The 23574-nt window shown below is 33.0% G+C and overlaps 4 protein-coding genes across 6 annotated transcripts; 1 reads left to right on the top strand and 3 right to left on the bottom strand.

The window, feature by feature from the left end:
• Nucleotides 1-866: 866 nt before the first annotated feature.
• On the top strand, nt 867-3366 carry LOC100803006 (40S ribosomal protein S8). The gene is made up of 5 exons (XM_003532110.5): nt 867-1023; nt 1105-1177; nt 1420-1756; nt 2443-2612; nt 3068-3366. The coding sequence occupies exons 1-5, from the start codon at nt 1020-1022 to the stop codon at nt 3141-3143; spliced, it is 660 nt and encodes a 219-aa protein (XP_003532158.1). The 5' UTR covers nt 867-1019; the 3' UTR covers nt 3144-3366.
• A 3357-nt stretch (nt 3367-6723) lies between these two features.
• Nucleotides 6724-10434, bottom strand: LOC100816533 (beta-1,2-xylosyltransferase). Its single transcript, XM_003530732.5, has 3 exons — nt 9691-10434; nt 8838-8987; nt 6724-7984 (listed from the first exon to the last, which is right to left on the bottom strand). The coding sequence occupies exons 1-3, from the start codon at nt 10321-10323 to the stop codon at nt 7262-7264; spliced, it is 1506 nt and encodes a 501-aa protein (XP_003530780.1). The 5' UTR covers nt 10324-10434; the 3' UTR covers nt 6724-7261.
• A 1303-nt stretch (nt 10435-11737) lies between these two features.
• Nucleotides 11738-15985, bottom strand: LOC100816008 (beta-1,2-xylosyltransferase). Its single transcript, XM_003530731.5, has 3 exons — nt 15051-15985; nt 14032-14181; nt 11738-13124 (listed from the first exon to the last, which is right to left on the bottom strand). The coding sequence occupies exons 1-3, from the start codon at nt 15687-15689 to the stop codon at nt 12402-12404; spliced, it is 1512 nt and encodes a 503-aa protein (XP_003530779.1). The 5' UTR covers nt 15690-15985; the 3' UTR covers nt 11738-12401.
• Nucleotides 15986-18013: 2028 nt separating this feature from the next.
• LOC100802484 (pirin-like protein) lies at nt 18014-21601 on the bottom strand. Of its 3 annotated transcripts, XM_003532109.5 has the most exons (6): nt 21337-21589; nt 21153-21202; nt 21013-21051; nt 20874-20902; nt 19708-19874; nt 18014-18531 (listed from the first exon to the last, which is right to left on the bottom strand). In XM_003532109.5, exons 1-6 carry the CDS (start codon nt 21450-21452, stop codon nt 18036-18038), a joined length of 897 nt encoding a protein of 298 aa, XP_003532157.1. In that variant the 5' UTR covers nt 21453-21589; the 3' UTR covers nt 18014-18035. The 3 variants fall into 3 exon arrangements, with proteins under 3 accessions (XP_003532157.1, XP_014634904.1, XP_014634905.1); XM_014779418.2 differs by lacking the exon at nt 21153-21202 and having other exon boundaries at nt 21013-21116; nt 21337-21601; XM_014779419.2 differs by lacking the exon at nt 21013-21051 and having other exon boundaries at nt 21337-21592.
• Between the last annotated feature and the right edge of the window lie 1973 nt (nt 21602-23574).

Here is a 23574-nt window from a genome sequence, read left to right as displayed (position 1 = left end):
TAAATTATAATTTTTTATTTTAACTAATTTCAATTTTTTGTATAATTAAAATATTTTTGTTAATTTCAATTCATTTTTTTCGTACAATTAATAGCTAGCTTGATAATAATTTGAAAGAGATGGTAAACAAAAGATTGTTGGAACCAGGAAATGAAAAATTGCTTAAGATTTAAATTTTTTATGTTTTGAAAAAACTATTTTGTATATTAAAAAATTGGGGAATTTATAATAAAAAGTATCTTAAAACCTATCAAAACAAATTCATGAACTTGATTTTATATGTTTTGCAAAAACTAATTTGTATAATTGATTTTTTAATTAAAATTATATTAAAATAAAATAATAAATTTAAATTTATGCTCAGTAATTACTTTTGAACAAAATAGCTTGGGTTTTGTAGACCGAATAATCAAATTCATTCTTGAAAGTGTGATGGGATTGATAAATTGATTCTTGAAAAATAAAAAAATACAAATTTAATTTCTAAATGTGTAAAAAGTAAGAAAAATTAGTTATGTGATTAATTTTGTGAGACAATTTTGTTCAAAAATTAATTTGATAATAAATTATATTTTTTAGGATCAATTTAACATTAACTAGTATAGGAATTAATTTGTTATTAAGTTATCTGTAGGATTAATTGATGCAATTTTTTACACAGGGATTAAGTTTAAAATTTTCTTCTTTTAAGACCAATTTATTAGTAGGTCATACTTTCCGCTACGAATTTGATTATTAAACCTAAAAAATGAGGATAAGAGACAACAAAGGATATTTTTGTTCGTATGAGGTGCAAGAGAAAATTTATGGATACAGAAAGAAAGACTGCCTACAATAGTTACAAAGTGGGCCTGGATTTCTAGGTGTAGGTCAACGGTAGCCCAATGGGTTCTTAACCCTGTCCCTTCTCTTTGATCAGTAACCCTACCCTTTCTTCTTTTTCTTCTTCTTCTCATTAGCCAGAGCTCGCAGCACCACCACCAGCACCACCACCAGCACCGTTCTATTCTTCTTCCACAATGGGTACGTTCTCTCTCTCTCTCTCTCTCTCTCTCTCTCTCTCTCTCATAACATGATGATGCTGATTCATGTGAATTTATCTAGGTATCTCTCGTGATTCCATGCACAAGAGGCGCGCCACCGGCGGCAAGAAGAAGTCTTGGAGGAAGAAGAGAAAGTAAATTCTTCTAACTTATTCTTATTCATCATTAACTGATTGCATTTTTAAATATTTCAATGTTACCTGATTCATCATTTTTTAACTAATAAGAATTAGTGTTAAAACTCAGCATTTTAAGGGTTCATTAGTGTGGAACCCTAATTTGAACCAAAGAAGTTACATTGTTTATTATTATCCTGTTTTTTTTTTTTTTTTCAAATGATTATTTTGTGTTTAATGGGGGTGTGTTTGTTTTGCAGGTATGAGCTTGGGAGGCAGCCAGCAAACACAAAGCTATCAAGCAACAAGACGGTGAGGAGGATTAGGGTTCGCGGTGGAAACGTGAAGTGGCGTGCTTTGAGGCTTGATACCGGGAACTACTCTTGGGGGAGTGAGGCTGTGACCCGCAAGACAAGGATTCTTGATGTTGTGTACAATGCATCCAACAATGAGCTTGTTCGGACTCAGACGCTGGTCAAGAGTGCCATTGTTCAGGTCGATGCAGCGCCCTTCAAGCAGTGGTATCTGCAGCATTATGGCGTTGAGGTTGGCCGCAAGAAGAAGAGTGCAGCAGCTTCTGTCAAGAAGGAAGGGGAGGTACAACAAGTTGAATTGAACTGTGTACTAAATGCTAATACTTGTTTGTTTGTTATGTACAGTTTCTCTTTTAGATGCTTTAGAAGATGAATGCTTGCTGTGAGATTAGAATAGCTTTTGTCAATGTTGGTTGTTGAAACTTGGAAGCTTGAATCTTTTGCTTTATTTCTGTGGATTATACTTCAATTTCAACAATATGCACTGTGCACTTTATTTGGTTACGATGCACATATTATTGTCATTCCGCCAATTCTCTATATTTTATAAGAATTTATTTTATATGCACTACTTTTTTACACAAATATCCAATGAGATTTGATCATTTTACCACGTCATCTATTTCATTAATATGATGTGACCACACTGCAGCAGGGTAAATTCCTGTTGGATGTCTATGCAAAAATGTTTTACATTGAGCCTGCGTATAATTAAACCCATTTTGGAATTCTAGTTTTGAATTATTCAAGAGCTGTAAAGTCTTAATGCAGGAAAAAAAATCTCTAAAATGTGTTCTGGAACTGGGTTGCTAAGGCTACATATGAAATAGTTTTTATTTTTTTAAATTAGAATAGGTTTATATTTTTTTGTCAATGGTGATATTTTTTCTTCAAATTCTGTTTTTCTTGCAGTTTTGATGATAACCTTGGACTGTTTCTTTACATTATTCAATATTTCTGTTTTAACAGGATGGTGAAGCTGCAACTGAGGAGGTGAAGAAGAGTAACCATGTTGTGAGAAAATTGGAAAAGCGAAAGCAGAACCGGGTGCTTGATCCTCACATTGAAGAACAATTTGGAGGTGGTCGCCTTTTGGCTTGTATCTCATCTCGACCTGGCCAATGTGGCCGTGCTGATGGGTATGTTACTTTTTACTCATTTAGCTATCAGAGATATATCAAGTGCATGCTTCCTGCATCCAGTGAGAGTAAATTTTAGAATTGCTTTTCATAGTTAGAACAACCATCCCATTTGCAAGAGCATATATATGATGAGCTAGAATTTAAAAAATGATAGGTCCAAAAAATAAGGGATTTTCCTCATTCTAAAAGTAGCTCTCAGCAACCTCTCATGTTGTATTGCGTTCTCCAGATGGTTTAGATTTACTTCAGTAAAAAGGAATTGCAAGACATGGATCTAAATCAGTAGTGTTCGGTTCCTTATTGGCAATCTTATCCTCTAATCTGAAGCAGCATGTATGGTGATGCTGACTTCAAATGTAGATTTAGAGTTAAGGGCAAGTGAACAATATTCTTCAATTTTAAATTTAATGGTCCTGGTTGTTGGAACTTAATGTCTTCTGAATTTGTGGCAGATATATATTAGAGGGCAAAGAGCTGGAATTTTACATGAAGAAGCTTCAGAAGAAGAAGGGCAAGGGTGCTGCTTAAGATATTGTCTCTCTTCCTACTCGTTGTATCAGAATTTCATGAAGCTCTTAACTATCCACCAACAGATTATCAGTTTTGCTAGGAACTCTATTTTCTTTGGGAGGGAAGGGTTTATGGGTGTAAACATGACCGAGAACTTTTATTTGTTTACTTATAGTGAGTCCTGTTTAAATTGATTATTTCCACCATTACAATTTTCTAGTGCATTGACTTTCTTTCCTTACATTTCTTTAGAGCAGACAGAGTACTTGGAATTATTTACATTTGCCCTTTATAAGTTCTTAAAATGAGTAGTTCTTTTGATTTCTGAACTTCCTCTTCATGGATTTTGATTCTCATGTTGAGTAAAATAACAAACTCATATGGTATTTATGAGATTTTTTTAAATTTTATTTAATAGACCAGTCTTTTGGATTTATTCTCTTTATAACACAAGTTTTGTAGATTCAAGGAACTCGTTTACATTATATTGGTTGATTGATCATTTGATCTAAGTGTCTATTTGAAAATGAGGGAACTAAAATTAATACCAAAATTATATTTTAGTTATAAAAACATTACTCATGCAATAATTTGTTACATAACTGAGCAAATAACAAGAGAAAACATGGGACAACATCAAAGCATGATAAGGCTTCAACAACTCAAATGGTAGTCAGGAAAAAACACAAACTTCTGCAACAGCACGAAAGACTAGGAAGCAAATGACCCCAATTACTGTCCAAAAAATTCCTATTTCTGTCCAGAAAAACCCAACTGCACCAATCAATAGAAAGAATAACTCAACACCATCAACTAACTCAGCACCATCACCATTTGTAACCATTCTGCAAGATGTGTCCTATGGATGAAATCCAATTGATACACCAAGGTAAATGCTAAAGTTCAGTTTAAAGTCCAAGACTTTAAGGCTCCAAGACCAGTCACTAGGGGTTCTACCACAAGATTGAACCTGTCTCAAGAAGTTATCAGCAATCCAAAGAAGTCACCATGGAAGATTTAGGTTGTATTCATGTATGTAAGGTGCCTTTGAGACACACGGTAACTAATCCCAAATTTATGTATGTAAATACATGGCAATGATCATGTAATGAAATGAAACAACTGTATGGTTTATGAATGAATATTCCATTTATTACTGTTTAAGACAATTCTAAATGTTAATGACATTTTATTTTACTAATACTGTCAAAATGCTAGGGACCAATTACAATACCATCACATTTTACAGGGACTAAAGCAAAATTATCAATTTCTTAGGGACCTAAAAACAAAAAGTTAAAATTTCATAAGGATTTAAAACAATAGCATCATATTATATTGGGACCAAATGGACCACATACATGATTCACATAATTTTACTTCCACCAGCATGTCATGTCATTACAATTGTTTATGCTTCGCTATGACAACATTATTATACCTACTAGAACACCACTTCTTTGCAATTGCAATGCTAACAACACTCAATCAATCCCAAAGGAATCCTAAAACTTTGACCCTCTTTTGTTCAGTGTTGATCTTAGTATGTTGCTCTGCAATTTTTTTCCTTAGTTGAGCAACATCAGAATTTGCTTTAGATTGATGTTCTTTTTTAGCCAACATCTTCTTCAACTCCATGATTTGTTCAGTAAATGCACCTTTCAGTGGTGCATAACATTTTTACGCCGAATCAAATATTTTAATTGGCACTGTGAGTCAATTCTCTAGTCCTTGTTTATATTTTTTTTTTTTTTTTTTACTTTTAAGAGTAACAGCATGATTCTAGCAAACCACTGGCGAATTGAAAATTGGCTTCACTATGAAAATCAGATGTTTAGGTTTATCAATCAAACCATACAGATTCACGTTTTGGCTTCTGGGTCTTTGGAAATAAGCGCTTCTATTATTACTAAACGGCGGTTGCCTCCTCCTCCTTCATTGTCTTTCTCTGTCTCTTATTTGTTACTGAACCTATCTACACTCTACAACGCTTCCTGCTTCCTTCAGTTTTAATCAGGGATGGAAATAGGATGTTCAAAAAAAGGCTTTACATATATTGAGCTTGTTTAATGTATTCATTTGTTATTTTTGTTCAAATATTTTTCAAAGGAACTAATAGGAAATAAATATAACTTATTAGAGGCTAATTTTTTTTGTTAATTTATCAGAATTTAAAATATATTTTAGTCTTTATTTTTCTATATTTTAAAATGAGTCAAAAAGATAGTTTTAAAACAATTATCATTATTTTTTTTTTGCTGACAATGATAGTTTTCTCATTTTGATACACGATTTTGAACTATATAAGCCACCTGAAGTTCAAATCAAAAAGGGGCGATTAGTATCATTTAATTTTACTAATTACATCTAAAAAAATAAACTTCTTTGTTAAAGTGTTATTCATTGATCATAAAAAAACAAGTGGTTTTCATTGGAACATCTTTTAAAAAATAAGAGTCATACAAAACATAAGCACAGTTAATTGAAGAGTATTTATGTAATGATATCATTAAAATAGAATGAAAATAATTACAAATTATTTATATTTAAGTCCATCAAACCTTTTTTTGTTGCATATAAATTATATAATTGAATACGAAGGAAGTATTAACTAATTACTCTCTCCTATCCTTTTTGATTGTCAAATTTTTGAAAGAAAAAAAAAACCTTATTTATATGTAACTTTCAAAGTTCTAAATTATATTAATTACTCTTTTATCAATTATATTTTTCATTGTTTTAATTTTTAATTAATTTACACATGTATTTATTGGTGAAATAGAAATAAAAAAGAATAAAATAAAAAAGTTCACAATTATTTTATTAGGATCAAGAAAAATTATTGTATTTATTACTTTCTAGTTTCTAAAAATCTTAAAAGGCAGATAAAAAAAACAACAAAATCAGTAAATGTAAACATCAAATTAATTAAAATAAGCTATTAACTACTATCTCCAGTCCATATAGTATAAAAAACAAAAAAATCTTTTTTTTTACCCAAATTGTAAGAAACATATGACTACATAAAATTAAAATTTATGATACTATTAAAAAAAATCAACCAATTTAACAATTTGTATTATTCTTAATTAGATATTTATTTTTTAAACATAGGACCGGAGATATATTAACTAGATGACATGACAAAAACAGTCTAAGTAATATTATTTGAGAAAAATAAACTATACAAATAATATAAAATAATTTTACATGATACAATCAATGGTAAGTCATTAAACTCATTCATTTCTTATCTTTCTCATGTTAAGTTTCTCATACATCCTTTTCGGGCGGTCAAGAGTGATTCATTTAAAGGATTTTGTTGCCATATGCCCACTACAGTTACATCAATACTATTAAATACCAATGATTAAGGGGAAAAAAAAACCATAGTATTGTAAATAAAACGAACATGTATTTTTTATCTGAAAATTCCAAAAAGCATTTAGTACTTAGTCAGTTATTCTTGTGAGTAGTTAACATGATGTAACATGCTATTTTAAACTCTGAACATACTCATGACACGCATCAACAAAACCCTAATAAGAAATCACAAAAAAAAAGAATCAGTCTATAGAAATATTATGTCAGCCAAAACTCAACTCATAAATGCGATTTGTATGTATTACCTAAATATTAAGTAACATAATACCTGTGTCAAAATTAGTCAGACAAAAAAATGAGCTAATGGAAAACCTATTGTACAACAAAGCCATTTAAGTGGGAAAAATCAATGTACAAACAAAAAAATTGAGACCCTACTTCGGTATACAACGTGGGACAAAGAGCAAGTGAAGGTGAAGGAAACAAAATCCACTGCAAGATGCTACATACTGTGCCAGCTACTATCATTCCATCATGCTATAAATCAAGACAAATGGACCTTTGTCTTATGGCTTTGATTCTGCACCTTCAAGGGTATTGTAGAATTGTTAAGTTAAATTCAGCTTAGAAAGTAATGCTATTTCTGCTCCAACAAGATATCAGCATCTTTGAATCACATGGTAGTAACCAAACTGGCTGCAATTAAAGGTAAAACATTGCAAGACACATATGAGATGTGAATCAGAAAATTAAAGATCACCTTCCATTCCACTACAAAAGCTCGGATATCAACCCTTTCAACCCCAAAACACTCAACATCCAAGGCCTTTCATTATGTCAACCAGCTCTTTGATCACGGTTCCAGTATCAGCATGTGATCCAGCAAGGTTGATTGCATGATACTCTAACCCTTTCCACCGCGAAATATATGCAAAATGGGGTCGTCTGAAATAGCTGCTAATGATCTCCAGAATCACAGTTTTAGGCAATGCAGATACTATATGAGTAAGACCAGCACCATGGGCGCCAATGATGACTGATGCATCTTGAATGGCTTGTACCTGATCCTTCAAAGACATGTGCGCAAACAATCCATTGACAAGGTTAATTTTACATCCTTTATAATTAGATGCCCAGCTCTTCAATGAGTCAAATACTTCTTGCTCATTACTTAGTCGTGATTCAACTTTACCACCATGACGTGGATGAGCTAAATAATCTTCACGACGAACAAAGAGGACATTGTGTCCAAAGAGTGGTTTTCCACCACGGAATAAATTAAAAGGTAGCCCAAATGCTGCTCTGATCATTTCTCCAAACTCAGAAAGGCGTGCAGTTTTGTGGTCATCGGGGTTTTGCCGTAGTTCTTGAGCAGGAGCTCCATAACAATCTATATCTTCTGTTAGTCCTTTAAACAATGCTGTCTCATATCCCAAAGGTGAGAGAATAGCATGACGAAAACAAACTGAACCACTGAAGTTTTTAGCATATCTGAGGCTTGAGAATAAAGCTTCCCATGTCTCTTCAAGAGGAGCCTGAAATTTTAGGAGGAAACTAGTAAATTAACAACCAATTTCCATGGTTGTTAAGAAGGTAAAGAAAACTAATCAATAAGTGAAAAATAGTACATGTGTTCATATAATTTATGAAGAGAGATCAAGACACTGGTGTCCAACAAAAAACTCATAATAATCATGTTGTTGAGACTTCACAAGAGGGAATTGTAGAATTGTTGAGAATTGGAAGTTTAGAAAATTATACTTTGGATTGGTACACTGTACCGAAATCCAACCCCTCTAACCTAAAGAATAACAAAATTATTGCAAAGGCTTCGGAAATGCAAAAATAAAAGGAAAAGCTAGAAAAGTTAAACTAGGTCAATTTAACATCAATTTTTCGATTATAATCAATATTTAATCTAAAGTTTCCTACCAAAAAAAAAAAATTAAGAAATACAAAGATATACTTCAAATAATGATTCCTTTTATTTAAATCTGGAAACCCAGCTAGGTCCAATCAGTCCCTTTTATGGAAGAAAGCAAAAAGCATCTAGATTCTATAAGAACATCCCAAGTTATCAATAACTAGTTAATTTTAAATTGGGTTACAAAAATTATTCACATAGTTAATAACCTCTTCTTCATTCTTCACATCTCAACATCCTTTTTAAATTTTGTATTTTAAAATCCTACATTTCACTTCCATAATTTTTGGGCGCTTAATCTAACAGCTAATGCAAAAATCATTTAAAGAGGTAAAATGTATGCAAACCAACATTACCATAGATACTGCATGCTTTACACTTTCTATGTTTTCGTAGAATACAAACCAACAGCATTAGAATGTTGAAATTAAATGAAACAAATTAACAAAACTGATCATGCATACCTTGCTGTGGCCGTCAACAAAGATCAAATGTGGTCGATTAGGCAGACCAGTGACTCTAGAAGAAACATAAGCACTGTACCAGTCTGTAACAGTGTGAAAAAGATTAGCATACTCAAAACGTGTCACCAGAAGTGCAGGTTCCTCAATCCACTGCAAGTAGAAACTCTCTAGTCAAGCACACACAAAAAAAAACAAAAGTTGTACAAATAAAGAAAGATAACAATATACAGTAAATTCTGTCAAGAGAGGCAATTGTGAAAATTAAAAGCTAAATCAAAGAGAGAAAGTATACACGGAATGGTAGGTTTTATCAATTGAATATCAAAACCACGAAAATTCAAACTTTCCATTTCCTCACCTCATCACACTCAAAATCCTTGCCTCCCATGATCCGATTCTTGCTAATTATAAACTCTGCACGGTGTGCATAGTAAATACTCACCATAGCCACAAACGAAACCCAGAAAAATAAAATAATAAAGAAAAAGAAACCTCCAACTTTCTCGCGAGTCCAAAATTAGAAACCCTACAACTAAGGTTTTAAAAATCAGTCCGTCACCGCGATTCAAAGGCAATATCAAAGTTTTTAGAGTGTCTACAACGGCAATTTTGGCTGTATAAGCCACATTTATCCGCAATTTCCCACATTATCAAGGATCGGAGCAAAACTACGACCGCAATTTAAAACCTCGTATAATAACACAAAAAGTAAAAAACCCAACACCACCAAACCACACACACCCACATGATGAAAACTCAAACTTTCTCCCTAGTCCAAAATGAGAAACCCTAAACACAAACACCCACATGATAAAAACCACGAAAAATTCAAACTTTACACTTCCCTTCTCACCTCATCACATTGAAAATCCTTCCCTCTCACGATCCGTATCTTGGCTATCAAGTCCCGCATGGTGTGCCCATCGATCCCTCCCCTCGGCACATACTCATCCAAAAACTTTTGGTCAACCAGAAGCTCCCGGTCAACGATGACTTCACCGCCGTCAACCTCAAACGCACCGTTTTGAAACCGGGGAAGCTCCTCGCCCTCCCTCCGCCCCATCACCGCCGTGAGAGGCTCCCCTCCCTTGGCCATGGCGATCCTCTCCGGCACCATGCGGAGCCTCCCGCCCTCGCACACGGAGCTCCGGAGCGTGTCGCTGTGGCGGCACCGGAACCAGCCCGCGCCGGCGCGGGGGCGGAGGAGCTCGCGGCGGCGCGTGAATCCGTTGCCGAAGTAGGCCTCGCAGGAGCGGGGAGGGGCCGTGGTGGGGCCCTGCGACCACGGGAGGTAGGAGGGGAGATTCGGCCATGGCTTTGAGAAGTGCGTTTGGTGGGAAAGTGGTGTGAGATAAGTGTGAGTGTTAGGTTTTTTGAGTTGTGAAGAAGAAGAGGGTTTGTGGTTGAAGTAGAGGAAGAGAGAGAGGGAGTTTAGGACGAAGAGGAACAAAAGGGTATGAACGAGCAACTTGGTTCTTCTGTTCATGGCTTCTTCTTCTCACTCTCTCTCTCCTCCTTCGGAGAGAGGGAAAGAGTAGGTGCGTGGTTTCCTCAAACAGAGACAAACCAATGGGGTGATGCCATGTGTCAACATATGACGTGAATTTGGTCTCTTTTTCTTCTTTCATAAGGTTTTCTGCTTCCTTCTTATGGTTACATTGTGTATTGTGTTTGACGAGAGAAACACTCGTATAATTTATTTAAATTTATTTGTTGAAATAAATTTTCATTTTAGTAAAAATAAGTAGTATTTTATATTTAAATTATTTTTTTACTTAAATAAAGTAATTTTTTATTTTATAAAATAAATTCTATCAATTTCTTAAATAAGCACTTATATGAAAAATATTTATTTTAAAATAATTTTTTTAAAAAATTAAACAAATTCATCCAATATTAAAATTTATATTTATTTTTGGACTCAAACTTTTTATATTTTATTTTTGTTCAAAAAAATTGTTTTATTTTTATTCTCTAAATCAAAGACATTGGTAATGAGAGAGATGACGATAAATATTTCTATCAGTTTAATTTTATATGACCTTTTTTTAGAAAAATAAAATTAAAAATCTGTTACAAAGTAGTTATTATTTTACAAAATTCATTTAAAATGTTTTGTTTATAAAGAATTCTTAATTGGAAAGAAAGTATGAATCGTTGTAAACACTTTTTTTATGGATAAAATTGATATTATGAATATTATTTTTTTCATTCTTGTAATTAGAGATAAAAAATACATGCTAAAATATAATTTTTATCTTTTTATTTTTTTATATTTGTGATTTTAATCATTTTATTTTTTAATTGAGACATTTATTTTTTACTCGTAATTTAGTCTCAATTTTTAATTTAGACATTTTATCTTCATTTTTTTAAAAATTATGATTTTAGTTTCTTTTTTCAATTTTAGACTTATTATATATTTTTTTAAAAAAATTATTTAATAAATTAAACTTATTAGCCATTAAATAATTAAAAAAAAACATTTAACAAAACATTTAACACATGAATAATAAATAAATACATGTAGACAACGTTTACAGATTACTTACCTTATGATTTTTTTAAAAACAAAAGATAAATTGTCTCAATTAAAAAATAAAATACTACAATTACAAGCTTTTTAAAAGTGTATGATCTCAATTAAAAAATAATTAGATAAAAATTATATTTTAGCCAAAAATATATTAAAAACTTATATAATATTTTTGTTTGGAATTTAAAATATTAATCATATCTTTTAATATCTAATGTTAAAATTTTAAGCGTTATACAAAATGAAGCGCGTGTTTGAATCAACCTTAGAAAAATTGATTTTGTCTTAAATTATTCAATACTGTATCCATTAAATACTTCAGAAAACGACTTCCCTGAAAATGATATCAGCCAAAAGCTTAATGTACGTACAAATTCAATTTGTATAGATTACCTCAACAATTAACAGAGAATCCGTATCGAAAATACACAGAAAATATGAAACCGTGGAAAAGCCTATTATTGTACAACAAAGCGGGGTAAGTATGAAAGTATCAATACAAAAATAAATAAAAAATTGAGACTCCTCTGTATAATGTGCCAGGTACTCGCAAGGAGAATGTGAAGGAAACAAAATGAACTAGAAGATGCCACAATATTAACCTATGAAGCACCAACACTGACACGAACACAGATACGTAGACACCAAAATATAGAACGTAATGCGGGTGTCGTGTCGATGTCGGACACTAACATGGACACGTGTCGGACATCAGATACCACAAGAGACTAGAGTGTCCGTGCTTCATAGATACTAACAAACCAAGGCAAATGGACGTTTCTCACATGGCATTGATTCTGCATCCTTCACAAGCATTGTAGAATTGTCATGTTAATTATGCTATTTTTGCTCCAACAAAAGATATCAGCAACTCTGAAGCACTTTGTAGCAACCAAACTGACTGCAATGAAAGGAAAAAAAAAAAGAAACATTGCAAGCCACATGAAATGTTAATCCGAAAATTCAAGATCACCTTCCATTCCACCACTCAAGCTCAGATATATCAGCAGTTTCAACCCCCATAACACTCAACATCCAAGGCTTTTCATTATGTTCGCCAGTTCTTTGATCACAGTTCCAGGATCAGCATGTGATCCGGCAAGGTTGATTGCATGGTACTCTAACCCTCTCCACCGTGAAATATATGCAAAATGTGGTCGTCTGTAATAGCTGCTAATGATCTCCAGAATCACAGTTTTAGGCAATGCAGACACTATATGAGTAAGACCGGCACCATGGGCACCGATGATGACCGATGCATCATGAACAGCTTGTACCTGATCCTTCATAGACATGTGCGCAAACAATCCGTTGACAAGGTTAATTTTACACCCTTTATAATTAAATGTCCAGCTCTTCAAGGAGTCGAAGACTTCTTGCTCGTTACTTAGTCGCGATTCAAGTTTTCCACTGTGACGTGGATGAGCTAAATAATCTTCACGACGAACAAAGAGGACATTATGTCCAGCGAGTGATTTTCCATCGCGGTGTATGTTTAGAGGTAGCCCGAATGCTGCTCTGACCATTTCTCCAAACTCAGAAAGGCGTGCAGTTTTTTGGTCATCAGGCTTTTGCAGTAGTTCTTGTGCAGGAGCTCCATGACAATCTATATGTTCTGAAAGTCCTCTAAACATTGCCGTTTCATATCCCAAAGGTGAGAGAATAGCATGACGAAAACAAACTGAACCACTGAAGCTTTTAGCATATCTGACGCTTGAGAACAAGGCTTTCCATGTCTCTTCAAGAGGAGCCTAATTTTTTGGAGGAAACTAGTAAATTAACAACCAATTTCCATATTTGTCAATAAGTTAAACAAAACTAACCAATAAGTATAACATAATACATGTGTGTTCACACTATTTATGAAGAAGGATGAAGACAGTTCGTTATATTTAAGCAATGTAATTTAACTTGGAAACTTAAAAATGCAAAAAATGTCAAACACTGGAGTCGAACAAAAAACTCAACAATAATCATGTTGAGACTTAACAAGAGGGCTTCAACTTGACTTGAAAGTTTAGAAGAATATACTTTGGATTGGTACAACTACAAAGTACCAAATTTTATTTTACTTTTGACAAATAAAAAGTACCAAAATTCAACCCTCTTTTTTCCTAAAGAATACCAAAACACCAAAATTATTCTACAGGCTTTGGAACAATAGGAGATGGTAGAAAATTTAAAAAAAAACTACACCAATTTGTCATGCAACATTTTAGATTAAAATCAATATTTAATCTAAAGCTTCCAGCCAACAAAGGTTCAAGAAATGCAAAGATATACTTCAACTATTGATTCCTTTTATTTAGATCTGGAAACCCAGCTTGGTCCAATCAGTTCCTTTTAGCAATCAACAACTAGTACTTGTTAATTTCAAATTCAGTTACAAAAATTAACCACGTAGTTAATAACCTCTTCCTAAATTCTTCACATCTCAGCAGTTCTTTTCAATTTTTGTATCTCAAAATCATACATTTCACCTCCATTTTCTGGGTGCTTAATCAACAGCTAATGCCAAAAATTCTTTGAAGACATCAAATTTATGCAAACCAAAGTAACTGCACCATTGGCTTTTTTTATGTTTTCATAGGATGCAAACCGGTATCATTAGAATGTTGAAGGTAAATGAAACAAATTAACAAAAGTGATCATGCATACCTTACAGTGGCCGTCAACAAAGACCACATGAGGTCGATTGGGCAGACCAGTGACTCTAGAAGAAACATAAGCACTGTACCAGTCTGTAACAGTGTGAAAAAGATTAGCATACTCAAAACGTGTCACCAGAAGTGTTGGTTCCTCAATCCACTGCAAAGTAGAAAACCTCTTGTCACAAGCACAGAAAAACAAAAGTTGTATAAAGAAAGATAGCAATAAGACTACAGTAAATTATGTCAAGAGGAGAAGGCAGGCAGGCAATTGTGAAAATTAAAAGCTAAAACAAAGAGAGAAACAGACAGGGAATAATAAGTTTTATCGGTTGAATATCTCATACACATTTATTATAGAAAGAAGAGAATGATTGCATCTCTAAGGAAGTCTCTTAACCTAACCCCTATGCTTGATATAGAATAAAGCTATGTTTATGGACACTCTTTTGGGGTTGTGCTCATGGTTTATTTCTGAGGAATTGCTATCTCTCTAATAAGCAGAAAAATTGGGCAGGACATCCAGCATTCTTAGTTTGTTTGTTAGTTGCACTTTCCCTCTTATCTCTCAAAATAAATAACTTCCCTTTCCTATCAAATAACCGATCTTACCCAATCATTGGATTACACACCGCACTGGATAAGTAAAAAGACAAAACACACTTATTTCCCCCCTAAAAGTGATCTCAAATTAATGAATCTTTTAGACTCAGACAAGGTAATAAATTAATAATGAATCACCATAACAAAGTCCAATTCAGAATCATCAAAACAAGGAAAACCAACACCCAGAGTCAAAAACTCCACAACGATTCCCACTCAACCCAAGCACCACTTGTTAACACTCACATCACGAATCAAAATTAGAAACCCTACCCCGACCCCTCCCATGATCCTAACATTGCTAATCAAAATCCCGCAGGGTTTGTCTTGTAACATCACTCATAAACACTCACATCACCAAAGCCACAAACAAAACCCGGATAATAATAACCATGAAAAATTCAAACTTTACACTTCCCTTCTCACCTCATCACATTGAAAATCCTTCCCTCTCACGATCCGTATCTTGGCAATCAACTCCCGCATGGTGTGCCTATCGATCCCTCCCCTCGGCACATACTCATCCAAAAACTCTTGGTCAACCAGAAGCTCCCGGTCAACGACGACTTCACCGCCGTCAACCTGAAACGCACCGTTTTGAAACACGGGCATCTCCTCGTCCTCCGTGCGCCCCATAACCGCCGCCAAATCCTCGCCACCCTTCGCCATCGTGATCTTCTCCGGCGCCATGCGGAGTCTCCCGCCCTCGCACACCGAGTTCCGGAGCGTGTCACTGTGGTGGCACCGGAACCACCCCGCGCCGCCGCGGGGAAGGAGGACGTCGCGGCGGCGAGTGAAGCCGTTCCCAAAGTAGGCCTCGCAGGAGTGGGATCGCGCAGAAGTGGTAGTCCAGGGGATGTGGGAGGGGACAATTGGCCATGGCTTTGAAAAGTGAGGTTCGTGTGAAAATGGTGTGAGATATGTGTCTGGTTCAAGTTCAGATTTTTCTTGTTCTTCTTCTGAAGAAGAAGAGGGTTTGTGGGTGAAGTAGAGAGAGAGATAGAGGGAGTTAAGTACGAAGAGGAACAAGAGGGTTCGAATAAGCAACGTGGTTCTTTTGTTCATGGCTTCTTCTTCTTCTCACTCACTCACTTACTCTTTCTCTCTCTACGGTAACAACGACAGAGTTGTGTTGTGGAGCGAAGTGGGTGCGTGGTTTTTTTTCTCTCTCTCTAACAAACGAAGATAGGCCAGTGGGGTGCTGACACGTGGATTTGGTCGTTGTTCTTAGTTCTTTCCAAAAGGAAAAGCAAAAGTGAAAAGTTTGCTGCGAATCAAATTCTATTCTTTTCATAGTGCTGGTAAAGGGATCAGGATTCTCTACGGTTAACAGAATGTTTCATTTTTTTATTATTAAAGCATGATTTTGAATATTCCTTCAGGATAGCTAGGTTGGTTAAGTTGGAGGCACATAAGGCTTGTTTGCTGATCCAATTTGAAAACATATGAATAGAGTTAGGGACAAAAATTAAAGCTAGATTTCAAAAAGGTTTTGGAGCAACTGATATAATTCACTTAGGATCAAAGAAATCACCACCAACACAGAAGATAGGGGAAAACTTCAAAAGGATTCAACCAATGCAACTTGGATCGTGAAATCAACTTAATTTCTTTAAGAAGCAAAAATTAAGACTGGGTGGAAAAAGATCGTGTTTGGATAATAGTTTGTTAGTAGTCTCTACTTGGTCATTAGCCTGTGTGTAATAGGGAGTTGAATTTGCTTCTCTAATGCCTTTTTCTTTCATAGACGGTGAAAGAAATATTCACAAATTAAATCCAAGTGAATTTTTAAATTGATTCAACCAGCGCAATGTTTGACTAGTTTTTTTTCATTTTTTTATATTTTATTTGAATATTTTATAAATTTATTTGATAAATGAGTTTATATAACATTTTTTTCAAATATTATTTGAAGTGTTAAGCTTTATACCTTGTAAATTATTATTATTATTATTATTATTATTATAAAATTCCTCATTTACCTCTTTCTAATTCAAAAATGACTTCATCACCACCTTTACTAATTGTAATTTTATTTATAAAAATCAAACTCAAATATAAGAGATTTAGGGTAATTTACAAATATTGTTCAACAATTATATGATTAACGGTTAGTTTATTAATTTTATTAATAAAAAATATCAAATAGTAACATTTCTTTTATTTCTTCTCATCTTAATCATTCAATCCATCTTATATTTTATTATATTTTTATATTCCTTACTCTTGTAGTATTTAACAATTTACACATATTTTTTAACAAGTACATTTCTATATCTCTTACTCCCTTAGTATTTATAAATTCCAATACTCATTTTTTTTCATTTCAAAGTTGTACCCACCTTCAAGATACAAACCCTCACCAATATACTCACTTTCACCTAGGAATAACAATGGATGGGTCGGCCATGAATAGGAATTATCCGTTACCCACCCATTAGAAAAAAATTTGTGATCGTTATTCGTCCATTATCTATTAAATATCTGTTTAAAAAAAATATGTAAAGTATCCATGAATATCCATGGATACTTCAAAATTTATATATATATATATATATATATATATATATATATATATATATATATATATATATATATTATAAAAAATGAATTTCAACCTCAAGTAAAACTAGTTAATTAAAAACTAAAGATAAAAAAGAAACATTAATACAATAGAATTAAACATTGAAATAAATATCTTTTAAGCATAAATAAACATAAATTTAAACTACAAATAAAATTACAATATCTCAAAGCATAAGTTACATTATTTATTTATATATATAAAAGGGGAATGTAAGCGTGAGAATGAAATAATATTAAAATTAGATATAAAAATTAGAATTATTTTCTTTGATAAAAAGATACTTTTATAACTTTTATGGATAATGGATACCCATGGACAGAATGCTATGATATCTGTATCTATCCATTAATAATCATCGGGCAAAAAAGTACTCAGACCCATAAATAATAAATATCCATTTGAAGTATGACCTTTTACTCATAATAGATATTATCCACAGTTATGAATATTTTTCCCATCCACTTTGTTCATTAGCAAATCTACAACAATCTTCATGGAACCCTTAAATTTCGTGGATAATGTCGTAATGTTTTATACTAATTATTTTAATCATTATAAGGTTTACATAATTTATTTTAATTTTTATTAAAATGCTTAGTCTTTAATAAAAAAATAAATAAAGGTCAAAATTATCTAATAAGAAACATAAAATTATAATTGCCTAAAAATATATCTTTGTCTGTGAAACTAACCATATAATTTATATGAAAGAATGATATCAACATATACTTTTACGTCATTTCATATTTATTAATTAGTTCTTCAATTACTTTTTTCCAAATTCGCTCTAAAAGGAGGAACAACAAGGAAAAATGAAGTCTTGATTAATTAATTTGGCTTTCAGATGTCCAATGTCTTGCCTTTTCAAATCCGTTGGCAAAGTTCTCAAAATCATCAATGGTTTGATCAATCTCTTCTTGTGAATTCATGACAAAGGGTCCAAATTGCACTAGAGGTTCCCCCAAGGGTTCTGCTCCAACCAAAATGAACCTAAGGAGCTTAGAAGATTTGTTCCATGCCTCTAGGCCATCCCCAGGACCAAGAAGAAGAATATGGTGAGAGTTTGAAGGCTGAGATATCATGTTTCCAAATATACCCTCTCCTTCCAATATATAGACAAAAGCATTCCAAGAATTTGGTATAGGTTGTTGCAAGTGACCTCCAGGTTTGAGAGAGAAGTCCAAGAACATGGTTGGTGTCCTTGTGTAGATTGGAGACTTTATCCCTAGTGCTTCCCCAGCTATAACTCTAACCTTGATACCATCATCCTCAGCTTCTGCTATGTCCTTACTCAACACTTCTTGATACCTTGGTTCAATCCTAGATAATATATAGCAGCACAAAAAGGTTATACAAGGTTAGCTTAAAAGTATGTTTGGATTAACGTTAAAAAGTTTTTAAACATTCGTTTGTGCACTCTGAGGCACCAAATGCAGAAGTAACTCTTCTGTCGGATTGGAAAAAACGCCAATTACGTCCAACAAAACTGGCTCCCAGACACGCAGAAATTGATTTTAAAGGGCTAGGATTCTCTTATGTTAGCAAGCAACATGACAAAGTCTTGTTATGAAAGAGAATTATACATGAAAGTTAATGAAGCCTACACAAGTAATGTGGTAGGTCCTACTATAATTATTTCATATCTTTTTCATTTATAGCATGGCCAAAACTAACATGAGAGAATCATAATCCTTTCTTAAATATGGCCAAAAACCAACTAAACATAGCAAGTAGCACTTCCAAAAGGCTATAGTGAGAAAGTAGACTATATCTATATTGGGTCACTCAAAACCTGACAAACTTTGAAACTAGCAGTGGCAATATGTTGCCTTTATTATTGAAGTTACCATCATCACAGGGAATATGGATGAGAGGCACATATGCTTGCCATTTCAAACCGTTATGCACACTTGCATCATGTAGCTACTCAAAAGCACTTCTAGGAAATGGTCCATGATGGCATGGGAGTCATGAGATAAAGTGGCATGTGAAACTAAGCAAGGTATATATTAATTCCAAAAGTTAAAAATATATTTGACTTTTTTTTTTCTTTGTAAAGAGAGGAATCACTTTTTGTCTTATTGATGGTAAGCATCATCCGAATTAAACGATCACTCAAAATGACATAATGATGATGACCAATGACGCAAAAAATGTTATCTAACCCTGAGGCCAAGGCAAAGGTTGTTGTTTGAGAAATTGAGAAAACAGAAAAGCTTAAAAGTCTTCTCCTTGATAGTTACCTCTAATACCCTTATTGGGGGATCTTTGTTATTCAAATCTTATTAAAGGTGTGCTAGGTAAGATTTAATGAAACATAAAAGTGTCCTAGTCAAAATCCAATACAACAATACCAAAGCTTTTTATCCCACTAAATGAGATAGACTACTGTACTAATCACACGACACCATTGGACTCGTTTAAGGACCAAGGTTTCAGAAATTGCCTGATCATCAAAATCCAATGAGAAAATAAAAAGGAATATAATTCACTTACATTTTATATTTGGAAGCCAAGTTGATCCACAATTGTAGACCCTTTTGGGTGCCTTGAGCCGCAGGCATTTCTGAGTGAACAATCCCTCTCCCTGCAGTCATCCATTGCAAGTCACCAGCTTCTATTGTCCCCTTATGTCCTTCAAAATCTTCATGCATTATAGCTCCCTGAATGAGACAAAAGATTGTACACTATTAATAAAAAATAAATGCCCAGGCACAAGGGAAGGGACTTACATAGCACCTTCACAACTTTAGGTACAAGTTGGTAGTAGCTTAGTTGGTATTCTACAAGCAGATACAAGACATTATAACATGTGGGGTCATTCTTGTCTTCTTGCTTATGTAACCAGCTTTTAGGGGTAATTCTTTCGTGGTTGTGTTTAAATGTCACTTATTAATATTGCTTGATTTGGCAGCCGGGCATTAACTTTTAACTTATTTGTTGCCATTCCATCCGCACAAAATTTGCAACCATGTATGACCTGATAATATATGGTTATACTTCAAATCAGAAAACCAAATACTAATATTTGTTTTTTTTTATTGTCTCTAAAAAGTTGTTTTTGAAATTTTTTCCGTCATCTAAGTATATTTGAAAGTGTTATCTCTTGATTTTTGCTTTCTAAAAGTTTGTTCCTTAAGCACTTAAATAGAATACTTGAAGAAAATAGGAGTGAGTAAGTATCTCTCAAGTGTTCCTGTCTTTTGGTTTTTGAAAACAATTTTCAAAAACATAATAGAAATTAGTCGATGAATACTGTATTTCTTTTATCAGCAAATATTAACATATTAGAATGTTAGTTTTGTTCAATATTGTCACATGGCCGTTATGGTGGTGCCCTTCTCCCTTGACTATTCAACCCATCTTATACTATGAAATTGTTTTACAAAACGATTTTAAACATAAGAAAATGAGAAGGGCATTAAACATGGCCTTAGTTTCCATTTATGTATCATTTTGTAACCCTCACCTTTATGATGGCCATTAGTCCATTAAAACAATATGTTTCCAACTTTGAAAAGGATTTCCACAAAAGTAAATAACCAATAAAAAGATTTGTCCAATGATGGCAAACAGTTATACAGGCAGCATGAGATGTTTGCCATCGGGAAAACTGAGCATGAGAAGAAGCCTGTGAATTGAAACATTCAATTTTGCTCTACCTGCAACATGTATGTGACCGTCTCAAAGCCTGTTACAGAAGAGCATCACAAAGAAGGAACAATTAGTCAATATATATCTCAGCAAAGAAAATTTCTCTAGAACAAAATAGAATGAGAAAGAAAAGGCCAATTTTGAAACCTCTATGGGGATGATCAGGAAAACCAGCAGGAGCAGTAACTGCAATGTCACAAAATTTCACGTTCTTGGAAAACATACAAACAAACAAACACATACACTTTCCCCTGCAATATAACAGAGCAAAAAACAGAGCTTCTCACCTGAGAATTCATCCAAGACAATGAAGGGATCAAAATACTTGAGCTCAAACCTGATCAAACCCACTTAACAAATCAACTCAAAGATCCCAACTTTGCAATGAGTGCAAACTTTTGATGCAAATTGAAAAAAGGGTCTTGAAGCTTTAATTTTAATTTTTTTTTTTCATTTTCTCTTACTACTTACCCTCCTATGCTTCTTCTAACAACAGTCCCAACACCCTCAATCTGAGGTCGTGCCAAGAATTTCCTGGCAACAAGACGAGGCTCATTCAGAGAACTGCAACCTTTTCTTTGTGGCATTTTGTGAAACGGTGCAAAACAAGAATCTTTGATTGCTGAAAAGTGTGAGGAATAAGAGAAAATGGTTGAAGGTATATATAGGAAGGTGGCGTGAAGAGAGAGAGAGAGAGAGTTACCCTTTGGAAAGGTCAAATGAATGAGAATGGAAGTGAAGTGAAGGAACTTCTAGTTTGTTTGTTCTGAGAGTTTCTATGAACGTCAGCATAACGCAGTGATGATGTGCAGTTCAGGGGATCCATCTCAGCCACTACATGACTGCCACGTGGAGCACCGGAAAAGGAAAAAAATCTTCCATAGTGCTTTTTATTTAGCACCAAACACGCAATGTAAATGTGGAAATAAATCTTTCTTTTTCAGATAAATATTGAAGTTTAATAGGAGTGTATTGTTATTAACCAAGAAGAAATACTTAGATATATCATGAGTGACCGTAAAAAAAAAGATATACCATGGAATTATAAATTTTTAATTTAATGACAAATTAAATAATATAAAAAAAACAAAAACAGAATATATGAAATGAGAAAATAAGATTCATCTATAATTTATATCTATCAAGTATTATACGAGAATGATCATTTTATGCAAGGACCAGACTCATCAATTTCAATGGTTAAATTAAAATAAAAGGTAAAAATTAAAATATTTTAAATTTAAATTAAAACTTTATTTAATCTTAAAATCTTTACAAGATTATCAAATAAAAAATCAAATATCTTAAACATTTAATTTATATCATCTTAAAATATCTTATATTTAACACCTACAATATCATCACTATCATCATGACTGTCCATCATAACTGTTATGATCATCACTATAATTATTATCATGATTATCAACTCCTATGACTGGTTGCGGAATCATATTGGTGGCTATAACAATAGTCATGACAACAAACATAATGATAGTGATGATTGCGGTGACGATCTTGACATAAGTTAATTTTTTTATAAACATAGATTAAAATTTTAAGATATTTGATTTTATGTTTGATAAATCTTTTAAATATTTTATTATTAAATAAATTTTTAATTTAAATTTAAAATATTTTAATCTAACTGTCAAATAGTAATTCTCTATATAAAATCACACGTTTTTATTTTACCTACACAAGCAAACGACAACGAGGATGTTTTGTTTAAAGTTGGAAAAGTATATTAGCAAATTCTAATACAAATTTGTGTGTTCCAATGCTTAAAATGAGAAGAAGGAAAAAAAATTGTTATCTTGGAAGGTAAAAGTACTTTTTAGCTTTCATAACTTTAATTCAAACATGCATAATAGTAGTTGTGGATTACTTCTATCGATTTTAATGGAGTTCTTAACTTCACGGGCATAGCCCAAGGCTTGTTAGGGTTATAAGGAATTGGTTAAGTTTGGTTGAAGAAATGAGGTAGTGCGAAAAAAGAAATGAGACAATTATTATTTGTCAAGACAACTATTGTGGTTGAGTTATTTAATTAGTTAATGTGATATTAATCAATAGTTGAGGAATGTCCAATCAAGTAGAGATACGTAACCATATAAGATTTGTTTTATCATCCATAAAAATCATTTATTTGTAACTTAAACTTAAATTCAATTCAATTTTTTAATTGAACTTTTATACATAAAAAAAACCTTTAACTAATGTCACGACTTTATCAAGGAAGGATGAATGTGAAGAAAAAATGATTTATATATAATTACCATGAGATGTTGACTTGACTTACATGTAAAGTATATTAAGTCTATGTGTTTTGTTTTGTTTTTTTTTTGGCTTAATTTTGATGAATACAAAAGCTTTATTATAATATAAGATAAATTATGTGAAAATTAAGTGTGCACAACAGATGTCCCTTACAATGAAAATTCCTATATAATCTCAGAAAAATACATAATAACTATCTTAATCACGAATTGCCATCTTCACTAATTCTTGAGATCACCATACAGATACCACAATTCTGAGTTACATCATTCGTCATCAACTGTTCAAAGCCTCATTTGGAGGAAATCAAAAAAAATTTGAAGATTGTTTCTATGAATTATATGGCAGTCACCTTCAATTCAGTGATATTTCCATAGTAAGAGAATTTACAACGAAACGAAGAAACTGCTCTCTAGTTTCCTCATTGCT

The sequence above is a fragment of the Glycine max genome, chromosome 8, assembly GCF_000004515.6.
Source record: "Glycine max cultivar Williams 82 chromosome 8, Glycine_max_v4.0, whole genome shotgun sequence".
In the NCBI taxonomy this organism is placed as follows: Eukaryota; Viridiplantae; Streptophyta; class Magnoliopsida; order Fabales; family Fabaceae; genus Glycine; species Glycine max.
The sequence above is the reverse complement of the archived record's forward strand: the minus strand, read 5'-3'. Positions and strand labels throughout refer to the sequence as shown.